General features: G+C 35.6%; 1 protein-coding gene across 1 annotated transcript in view; it reads right to left on the bottom strand.

Moving 5' to 3' along the window:
* Nucleotides 1–11,161, bottom strand: part of LOC126495826 (arylacetamide deacetylase-like 2) — a 24,630-nt gene extending 13,469 nt beyond the window's left edge. Inside the window, exons 1-4 of the mRNA XM_050133405.1 lie at nucleotides 11,024–11,161; nucleotides 6,006–6,216; nucleotides 4,745–4,814; nucleotides 2,546–2,717 (exon numbers count right to left, since the gene is read on the bottom strand). Coding sequence (XP_049989362.1) covers nucleotides 2,546–2,717; nucleotides 4,745–4,814; nucleotides 6,006–6,216; nucleotides 11,024–11,161 — 591 coding nt within the window. The remainder of the gene's footprint in view (nucleotides 1–2,545; nucleotides 2,718–4,744; nucleotides 4,815–6,005; nucleotides 6,217–11,023) is intronic.
* Nucleotides 11,162–11,842: the final 681 nt, after the last annotated feature.

The following is an 11,842-nucleotide window of genomic DNA, read 5'->3' as shown; positions in this document are numbered from 1 at the left end:
GGAGGGAAATGGGAGGCTGGGAGGAGGCGGAAACTTTTTTTTCTTATTGTCAATAAAATAAAAAAAAAAAGAAAAATAATGAGAAAAAAAAGGGGGGGTGGAGTTGCCAGCAAGATGCAGAGGAAGCTACTTGGTCAGAAAGGATAGGAGAGATGAGATAATAAACCCAGGAGACAAAAGGTAGATTGGTTAAAAATGGGTTAAAGTTGTAAGAGTTAGTTAGAAACAAGCCTAAGCTATCAGTCAAGCTTTCATAATTCATAAGTCTCAGTGTAGTGTTGTGTGATATTTTGTTTGTGTTTTGAAAATTAAAGCTTGCCTGGAGATCAGAGGGCAGAGACAGCCACTACTTAATCGTAGAAGCTGGGCAGTGGTGGCTCACACCTTTAATTCAATTACTTGGATGGTGAAAACAGGAAGTGGTAAAGTGGGGTGGAGACAGGATCTCTGCCCATCAGACTGAGCAACAAAAGAGGTGGGAAATAACTAGTGGCTTCTCCTGGGTCTTTGGTCTTCCAGGTTTTTACGCCAATTTCTGACTCCTGGGTTTTATTGATTAAGATGAATTAGATTAACATTTCAGTGTGGTTATTTGGGAGCTGGGAGGTGGGACAGAAAATTTCACTGATATCACTAAGTCCAAATCTTCTGGGAAGGGTTTCCTCAGGATCAATACATAGCAGTTATAGTCCAGAAGGCGCTAAGTTTCTACCTTCTGCTGCCATCTGAACTTGGAATTATGTAATTTCCCATGTGGTACCGATTTTTGAAGGAATGAAGGGGTCATGGGGAGCAACTAAGCTTTGGCAGGCACCATGAGGGCCTAGAGAAGCTAATGGTGATTATGAAGGCTCAGTTGAAGGAGCAGCCCTGGGATTGACAGTGTGATGGAATAGGATTGAGTTTTGGAACCATGTATCACGGACAAAGCAGCTGAGGAGAGCAAATGAGCAGCTCTTGCCAGGTGCAGAGGAGACCACACATTTTGGAGATGTCAGTGCCATAGTCTTGCGAAAAAGAACAGCAGCTAGTGTGGCATTAAGACAGCCTGAGCCCATGAGACATATTACATGTGTTGGAGCAAGACCTTTGGAGCCTATAGAGTGACCCTGCAGTGTCTAATCCCAAGTTTTCCTATTTTAGACTTTTGTTTTACTTTGTTCTGATTGAGACATTGCTCTAATTCTTCCTTCTTCAAATATGAAAGTATTTAATTAATTTATTATTTAATAGGAACCCACAGTAATAGACTTTGAAATTTCAGAGAAACTGGGTATTTTAGAGTGACTGACCATCAATATCTTTGAATTTGTAAAGATTGTGGGACTTTCAAAGTTGCAATGTGTTTCATATTGATATAATGATATTAGTATGAGATGTTGGGCATAAACAAGAAAGGGAAGGTTGCAGTTAAGTAATGATGTGTTTGTGTGTCAAGTTGACAAGCATTCAGGAGCTCTGGCTGGTTTGTCTTTCATTTTGTTTTGTAAATTTGAGACGGGCTAGATTTACTTGAGAGGAGGAAACAAGAAAGAAAATGTCTTTGTAATATTAGTTTGTGAGTGAGACTGTGAAGATTTTCTAAACAAGTGATTGATGTGCCCAGCCTACTGTAGGAGGTTCTACCCCTGTACAGGTAATCCTTGATGATATAAGCAAGCAAGCTGAATAAGCCATCAGGAATAAGTCACTGGGCACTATTCCTCCATTGCTTCTGCTTCATGACTCTTGCTGTATGTCCTCAAAAAATGTATTAAAACAGCTTCACTTGTCTGCTCCACAGAGATAAACTCCTCCCACTTCCATGGATTTTCTGCCTTCAGGTACTATACCATGTCAAACCATAAGCCCAAATAACTCATTTTCCATTTACCTTTTTCTTATTAGGTCTTCTAGACGGAGAGATAAGAAAATAATCACTTTGCATCAAGTACAGTGACATCAAATTCACACAAGTTTTATAATTTATCTTTGAAAAACTAGCAATAAAAGTTATACTAAATAATCATTCATAGTCATTGCTATATTGTTATTAATTAGTATGATAAGGAAGGCTGGATGGTGTGACTCTATTCCAAGTAGCTGGGGACTGATGGGGAGAGATTGCAAGCTTAAGGCATAGCCATATTACAGAACAGATTCAAATTCAGCCTGAGATGCTTAACTAGAGACCAACTCAAGAAGAGCCTAAAATGAGGTAGTTCCATAGTTCCAAGGTAGAACATTTGTCTAGTGAGCAAATAGCCTTAGATTTAGTGCCCAATAAGCACATGTGCACACACACACACACGGAGAGAGAGAGAGAGAGAGAGAGAGAGAGAGAGAGAGAGAGAGAAGGATTATGAGATTCATATGCAACATCACCTAATTTCTTGACTAAAGCCACATCTAAATCTAAAATCATGCAAAAGAGTAAACTGATTTGGTTATGTTACATTTTATAGACTACAGTAAAAACATCACTCAGACACAATAACTAAAGTTCTTCCTTTGAGTTAGGACTAAATTGTGCTGGTTCCAATCATACATAACACACATAACATACCAGTTGAGTCACTGATGCTGCCAAGGCACCCCCAGAGCTGTCTCCTGAAATACAGATGTGACCGGGATCCACTCCATATTTTTTAAGAACTTTATCCTGGAGAAAGAACTTGATCACAACAATACAATCTTCAAGGGCAGCTGGGAATAGATACTGAGGAGCAAGTCTGTAGCTTTAGAGGTAAATCAAACAAAAAAAAAGAAACAAAGAATTTAAGATACAGATAATTAGGCTCAAGTATCTAATTATCTCTAAATTTTAGTAGCAGATATATAAATAAAATTTGGCCCTATTTTGAATCTTTAACCCCATCAAATAAACCCAGGCTTACTAATAGTTTCTACTTTAAAACAAGACATAGGTTCTAGTTTAAAGTGTTTTTGGTATTAGTCCAGTGAGAAGAAGAATGAGATAGCATATATTTTCATCCTCAAGATGTCTGTAACTGCACCAGGCCCTGAATGGAGTTGGTGACTCAAAAGCAATTCATGATCATAGATTAGATTATTCAAGAAATTTAAATCAGAAAATCTGAGAGCAAAGTGTTGGTAGTTGCCTTCAATTAGAAACTTATTTGGCCAAAATTTCACAGAATTGTAGAATTTCATTTCCTAAGCATGAGGATTTGAATTAAAATAAGCAGTTTGATATATGGATATGTAAGCTATATCAATAAGGATTATTAAAATACTATGATTCTTAAGACAAAATATATAATATCTTTATTCCCTCATCCTTACTTCCATCTCATTGTGCATTCTTTTATAGAATCATGTCTCAATTATACAGTCTCATTTTTTTAAGTCTTACATTTAGGATTAGAATTTTTTAATTATTCATAGTTCTATAATAAACAATATTACTCAGATAGTCCTTGTGAATTTTTAAATTTTAAGGTGTGTCTAAGTGTTTAACAACAGCATAATATCAACCTTGAAACATCAAAATATAATTTTATTTCAAGATGAAGAACAGAAATTGCCTGCAATAATTTTAGAATCCTTAAACTAGATATAACTTTACACTCTTAAAAGCTTATGTAAATTATAACGTGATAAAGTTGGTTAAATTATAATGATAAAGGCAAACTGACATTACTACTGTAAGTTAGAAATTTCTCAAACATAAGTGATTCCACTTGCTTTCGAGCAGTGGCAATGAGCACGGCAGTACTGAACCCACTAGTTTATGCTACCTGACTCTATTATACTGTAAGCAAAAATTCCTTATAATGATTCAGCAAAAACCTCCAATTTTGTAAATCCATTCCGATGCTATAAAATTTGCAGGTGAAAGCCAATTTTCTCCAACCTCATGAGCCATAAGAAGTATAGAATACACCCAAAACGTCATAAAGCAATAAGCATGTATTCAACTTTCTGTTATATTGTTGAACATTCGAACAAAAGTCATGAATTAATAAGAGCTGTCATTGGAAAGGTTCTTGAGTAGTTTGAGTGGTCCCAACATTGGTTCTAACTGTTATTACTTGGCCCAATAATAACTCTAACATATATTGCTACTACCCTTCATGATGTGGGATTTCCCTCTGTGTGCTGTCATTACCATTAAGGAATAAAGAACTGCTTTGGACCTATAGCAGGGCAGAACGTAGGTAGGCATGGAAGACTAAACTGAATGCTGGGAGAAAGAACGGCAGAGTAAGAGAGAAGTCATGTAGCCCTGCTGGAGACAGATGCTAGAACTTTAGCTGGTAAGGCACAGCCACACTGTAAGACACAGATTAATAGAAATTGGTTAAATTAATAGGTAAATGTTAGCCAATAAGAAGCTAGAAATAATGGGCCAAGCAGTGATATAATTAATACAGTTTGTGTGTGATTATTTCAGAGCTAAGTGGCCAGGAACTACCAAGGGGCCTTCTTACTACACCCTTAGACATGATGAATATACACTATAGACATATTACCTGGGTAGGATTTATGCTCTTAAAGCTGCCACTGCTCTATTGCCAAAGATGTTCACATCTCTGCTTCTCATAAGAGTTTACCATGGCAGAGATGAATGCAAAATGGAGCCTTGTTGAGGAAATGTTGATATTATAAGGTTAAGAAAACAATTTTAACCCCAAATTTCCTAGCAGCAATCTAGCCACCACTGAGGATTTTGCAACTTGTACTGTAAACTAGCTTAGGTGGGAGGGCAAGGGCACAATACTAAAAATAGCCAGTCTCTTACTCTGGGGCCACCACAACAGCATCAAGTCTGCTGGCTGTCATTCGGTTCACAAAATCATAGGGCCGCATCTCTGAAATGAAAGACATAAATACAGAACAGAGCTGTGTAAATGCCAGGCAACGGAAACCCAGACACATCTATGAATCCTAAGAGAAATCAGAATTGTGATTACTTAATGGAAATCTTGCAGTCTACACTTTGGCCACCACACGTAAGAAAACTCCAGTGGAGTAAGCAAACCTTCCTTAACTCCTACCCACTAAATCCCTCCTTACCCAGGCCAGAAGAGAAGACTCTTGCTAGGTCACAATGAAAGAAGCTTGCTGTGCCTTGATGACCTGCTTGGGTTTCTCAGAAAACTTGCTCTGGCTTCCTGTGTTGCCAGCTTCACCTGACTCCAGTTTCACAGCCTGGTGCACTGTGCCTGCTCTCCTGCTGCTCATTTCTGTGGTCAGTTACACCTGGAGGAGGCGGGGGCTGAGCAGGACTGAAGGACTACACCAGGCTTTGTCTCACAGACAGTGACTGAGGAGCAGTGGTGGTGATCACAGTCCCAAAGCGGAAATAGCAGCAAGCTATCCTTTCATAGGATTTATATTTTACTTTACAGGAGAGGAAAAAGTTTATGACTTGACTCTCTCAAAGTAACCATGTCCGTACCATAAAACTGTCTATAAATCAGAACTCTAGAAGGTAGTTGAAGATCATATTGTAATCATCATTCTAATATTCATAAATTTAGATAGTCACCTTAATTCATCTATCTTTAAAGATCTTTTAGAGTTCTCGGACTTTTTTTAATAAAGGGACTTTAGTTTACCTAAAGCCAAATATACTTCTCAGGATAATTTTTTAAAATGATTTTTCCATAATGAGAGGCATAGGCTTTAAAATAAACCTTACGTTGTTTTTTTGAACATAAGTGAAAATTTTAATTTTAGTTAAAATCAATCAGCATATTCTTGTTTACAAAGATTTCACATAAATTAACTATGGATTGAATTTAGATGCTATATCAGGAGGGATAAAAAATTAATTTATGATTAAAATCTTAACAGAAAACAATGTCAAAATTTTTCAGCAAAAACCAATTAACTTAAAAAGTGAATATATTATATCAAACATAGTGACTACTGTCAAATGCTCAATGGAAAAATTAACTCATTTCAGGAGGTGTAACAAGATCATAAGATGCAGAGAATTCCATTTCATATAGCAATTGCAATCAAATTAAAACACACACATTACAAAATACACTTACTGAAGCTTCCCGTGGAAAAAGCACCACCATGAATGTAAATGACAGCTGGTCTCTGTCTTTCAGACTTCCTTTTTGGCAAATACAGACGAACAGGAATGTTACTGAAGTCTGTGTCAATCACTGTAAGGTTTTCATCTGAAATTGGTCCTATATATTGAGTTTTCGTTATTATGAAGAAAAGATCTTCAAAGTTCATAAGACCCGTATNGGCCTATCAAAACAACATCCAAATGTATGCATTATTTTCTTATTTTAGCAACACTAAATTCACATAAAGATGCAAAGGGAAAAAAAGTAAGTTGTGCAATAATGCCATAGTGTGTATAGTACATCCTTCACCAAAGGGGAAATGCACATCTCAGAAGATGGAGAAGAAAGGTATGGAAACACAGAAGGTAAAGATGGCTGAAATACAGTGTCTTCCTAACACGACAAGGCACTTGCACTTATCACCTCATAGATGCTCTGGTTATCTGTGTGAGATGTGCAATGACCAAATCAAATAATATGGAAGCATTTATTGAAGCTTTGAAACACAAGAAGCTCAAACCCCAACTTAGGAGCTGTTGACAGTTAATGTCTACTGGGGATGAAAAAGATCAGGTACCTTCAGGGATATGGAAACGTACACTGGCTCCAGCACGTGGCTCTATGACCATAGGCAGCACTAACTGGACGCAGTGAGTTTTGAAAAATTTTTTTTAAAAAGGACATGATGTTGTGAGGGCTATGCAATATGAAAGTTCTGGGAGAAGTTGTAGGGGAAAGTAGAATAAATATGATCAAAATATCGATATAAATATAAACATGAAAGATAGATGATAGATATAGAATCGGTAAATATATATTTTATTTATATTTTCAAAACAATAAAATATTAGTTAAGCACAAAGGAAAAGAAAATGAGAAAATATTTGCACTAAATATGTCAAAGGATTATCTTTACTTTAGAAAAACCTGAAAGTATTGCTAGACAAAAAATCAGATTTATTACATGTCCCAATACATGTACTCTTATTTATACTCTAGAAATCTCAATAAATTCATCTGTAATAAGACATGTATAATATTAGGCCAATCAACATTTCATGATAGATAAGGGACTTGTAAAGAAGGTCCCACACACACCTCAGGAAATACTGACACTTATTGGTTGCTGAGAGGGGAGATGCCATTTTCCTCAGTGGTGTAGATAGCTAGCCTTGTGCTGGTACATAATGTGCCCCCATGTTAAAGCAGGGCATTAAATAAATTAGTGGGGATTCACAAAGAAAACCTAAGAGTTTAAAGAGGAAATTTTGTGAACAGTTTCAGAAAAAGAGTTGAATTCATTATGTAAATTTATGAAATTGTCAAACAATAATAGCCCATTATGAATTTAAAATAAATCTAAAACATATAAAAATTGAAATCAAGATAATCTCATTTGATTCCACAAATTTTTGCCACTGTACTTTCATTGGGTTAAGTTCTTATTAGCTTAGTTTTACCTAAAAATACTAACTGAAAATAGCCTTTTATGCTTCCTTTCTTTGCATGTCTATTCCCAATATTTTATTTTCATTTTTATTCATTGAATTTAGTTTCAGTGTTTAAAGTTTACGTGCACGCGCGTGCATGTGTGTGTGTGTGTGTGTGTGTGTGTGTGTGTGCAGGCATCTGTGTACCATATATATCAATGGGAGCCAGAGAATACATTCAGATGTTGAATCTCAGTTTTCAACTTATTTGAGTTAGGGTTTGCTGTTCTCTGCCACTACATATGCCAGATGAGATACCCCATAAACCTCCAGGGATTCTCATATCCCATCTTCCCATGCCACTATGGAAGCTGTGGGGCCACAGATGGGAACCACTATATGTGCTTTTTTGTGGGTACCAAAACTCATCTTTTCCTGACAAGTGCTTTACCCACCAACCCATCTTCTTTGTCTTTGACTATTTCAAAATTAAAATATGAGTAAACAGGAAATCCATTGTGAGCAACTTCCAAAATTCTAGAATTACAAAGCTACCTGGCTGCTTAGACAGTTACAAAAAGGTTTTCTGTAACATGGGGACATCCTTACTCAGCCTACAGGCCTAGAGTGCCTTGTAGATTTCTCAGTGAAGTAGGAAATTTGAAGGCCTATTTTACCTATTCTGGTAAAGTTTTGTCAGTCACTTTCTTCTGTGTCCTGCAGAATGTCTGCCAGACTCTTTCATAAAGTAGGAACCTAAAGGATTGTCCCTCCTTCTTTTGAGAAGTTCATCGGTTATTTTCCTGTGGGTCCAGCATGTCCAGTTTATACAGCTTACAGTCTAACAGTCCAGGCAAGAGCAGTTTCTTATCCAAATGGCTAGCTTTGTCACACTAAAAGCAAACTCCACAAGGAGTTTATTCAATGCCCATCATCCTCTTGAAGTAATTGGTGCTGCCAGGAGCAGATGTCTCACATCCAAAGAATTCTAAGCTCTTAAAACATTTTTAATGCCATATTCTGTAGCCCTCTGAAATGTTTGAAGATATTCTATCTTTCTGAAATGAGACTTGTCATATCTGGAAAACCTAACATGTCTATAAATTTGACTACTATAGATGACTGTTTATTTGTATTTCTTAACTATATGTTACATCTTTAAATAAGTTGCATAATCACAATACTTTAAATAGGAGTGGAAATATAAAAATAGTATAACAAAATATACTTTAAATTTGTATCAATAGACCAAAATTTATACTAATATAAAGTATTTTGAGTTAAACAATTATTTTTTGGATTAAGGTAGATTTAATAATCTAAGTTTTTTCCCCTCATTTCTATATCATATTCCCCTTTTTCTTTAGAAATTGACTATGGCCATTAACCATTTATAACCAACCTTCTTTAAATGAAATCATTTATAAACACTATTTTGGAATTTGAGTGTAGTTTTCTATGTTACATTCTACTGACTGGGGGCACTGGTAATCCTATGGGAATCCTAAAAATAATGCAGAATTACATTAAAGTCCTGACTGGGGTGTTTTGTGTGGTTGGTCCATCTCTTCCAGTATCCTTGAAGCTGTTGTGGATGTTGAATCACCTGGGCCATCATCCCCAGTGGATACCTTTCATAGGGTCTTGCTCAACCAAACCATTTTAACCTAGAAGGAACCCACAGCTTTTGATATCCTATAGAAACAAAAACAGAACTGCTTCTCCCTCCAAAGCAACATATATTCTAAGTTACATTTTACAAATATGTTTATTTTTTTATTTTTGTTTTAGAGTTAAGACATTTTAAAAATATTTCAGTTGGTTTAATTTGTCAGTACCTCCTTTATTCTTATATCTCTCAGCAGCTGTCCTTTGCTTTTGAGCAACCAAAAAATTTCAAAATTAACACAATATTATATACGATCCTGACTCCTTGTGTATTTTTTATCTTTGACTGGCTTTTTTAACAGTACTCTAATATCTATCTAAAACTTTGTTTTTTATATATATTATGTTTTCTATAACTATCCAGAACCATTTTCTTTCTTTCTTAAGTCTACTCACATTGTTAAACACATAAAAACATGTTTAGAGTTCGAGGCCAGCCTGGTCTACAAGAGCTAGTTCCAGGACAGGCTCCAAAGCTACAGAGAAACCTGTCTCGAAAACCAAAAAAAAAAAAAAAAAAAAAAACTTTAGATGTTCTTCTGTCTAGACTTCCTTTTACTGTGTATCTTTCAGCCTTTTCATCTACATTTATATATTTCATAATTCTATGTTACATTTGAGGACACAAAGGCAAATTTTTACAACTCTGCTTTCAAAATACATTTATATCGATAGACGACAAGTATCGAGTCACTTTGGTGATATACGAACTAGTGATGGTTGTACCACTCCAGGACTAACCAGTGATGTATGTACTAGTCAGGGATGATGTCATAACCGTTTATAAAATGGCACTTGTCCACCCTCACTTCCCTACTGTTCAGTCAACAACATGAGGCATTAAGAAGCCCAAACCAGGATAACTCAATTAATTTTGGACTCGGAAGAAAATGTGTCAGTTACTATAATGAATAGTTTGACTGTCAGTTTCATACAACCAAGATCATCTTAGGAGAGTCTCCTCAAGGGACTTTCTAGATCATGTTAGCTGGTAAGCATGTTTATGGGGGAAATGTCTTGATAACATTAATTGATATGAAAATACACAGCCTTAAGGTAGGAGGCTCTGTTTCCCAGGCAGGACCCTGATTGCTAGCTAAATGTAGTCATATATGCATTTATTTATCTCCTGTCTTGATTATTAAAGTGATGGCACATCGATCCCTTAGCACCCCGATTGTCCTGAAATAATGGCCTGTATTCTTTGTTGTGGACTCTCACCTGGCTTTTTACCAGGGTATGTTATCACAGAAATTTGCATGAAAACAGAAAAGTTGTCTAGCATAACAAGATTGCCATTCTTCTCCAGCAGAGTAGATGATACTTTATTTTAATATTAACACAGCACTTATATAAACATGTAATGAAATCATCACTACCATTTAACTAATTATTAGCACACTTAAAATTGATGATGTAAGCCAAATATAAACTTCTTTTGGCACTAGGGTGTACAATTTTGAGTACAGGAAGCCTAAGAACTGCCTAAAATAGAAAAAAAAAGATACTAAAACAATAGAAGGCTAAAAATAATTCAAAACTTTATGATATGAATTATTTATACATGTGAGTTTAAGAAAATGTATGAGCCATTCTGAAAAGCATCAATCGTATTTAAGTATCTGAACAATTACTCAAAAATTCTTTTAGAAATATTGGTTATTTTTGCTGTCAGTATATACTTACCTTTAGAAGTAACATTTACAAGCATTGTGTGTCTTCATTAGACAATAAATTATGTTAGCAATTAACTAAAATCTTAACTATAATATTATTTGGTAGGTAAAGCATTAAAAAAAGCAAAGTCTCTTTCAAACTACTGATTCAATGACACTTCATTTTTATAAATTTGTAACAAGGCCTCCCAGTTTCCCAGGAAAAATATATTACCGTAAGCGTTGCTATTTTCGTAAGAATGTCTATGAGTCTCACTTTCCAGGGTTCTTCAAGGTTTTCTGGAAAGGGCATATAAGTATAATAAGCAAGAAGGATGCAAGATAATCCAAAGAGCCGCGATTTATTCCCCATGATAAAACTCGAAACCTCTCTCTGCTCAGAGTCAAATTGCTACCTCATATATAAATCGCTAAACAGTAAGACAAAGGTAGCAGGCCAAGTCTTCCAGACAACACGGCAATAAAGCAACTTATTTACTATTCAGTTCTAAGATCAGGCCACTGTTGTAACAGGTAATGCAGCTGTGCTTCTTTGTGTAACACAAGGTACCATAAATAATCTATTGAAAATTGGGTCAAGAGTAAAACCATCACGAGAGGATCAATTTCTTTCACATCAGTGAAACACATCTTAGTGAGACTCGCAGCACAGCACAGGAAGATTAAAATCCACTTTCTGGTGTCATTTTAACAAAGTAGTGGCAAGACTTTAAAAATAATTTATAAGTAACATTTAATCAACCCAAAGGCTAAAGCCTATAGCACAGGTTATTTTAAAAAAATAAAACCTACTATATCAAGTAAGCACTAGGAGAGCACTAGAAGGCAGGAAACTAAATACTGATCAAAATTATATAAATAATTCACTTAATGAAGAAATATTTGGGCAGTATTAATCACACATTGAAGTTAAACTTAGGGAATCCATATAGCTACTTGCATCATCATGAGAATATTATATTACATTAAACAAACATTTGTAGCAGCATTGCATTATGTTCTGCATTAAACAGGAAATAAATATTTGAATAAA

Source organism: Alexandromys fortis, unplaced genomic scaffold (genome assembly GCF_014885135.2).
Source record: "Alexandromys fortis isolate MF-2015 unplaced genomic scaffold, M_Fortis_MF-2015_v1.1 scaffold_600, whole genome shotgun sequence".
Classification (NCBI taxonomy): domain Eukaryota; kingdom Metazoa; phylum Chordata; class Mammalia; order Rodentia; family Cricetidae; genus Alexandromys; species Alexandromys fortis.
The sequence above is the reverse complement of the archived record's forward strand: the minus strand, read 5'-3'. Positions and strand labels throughout refer to the sequence as shown.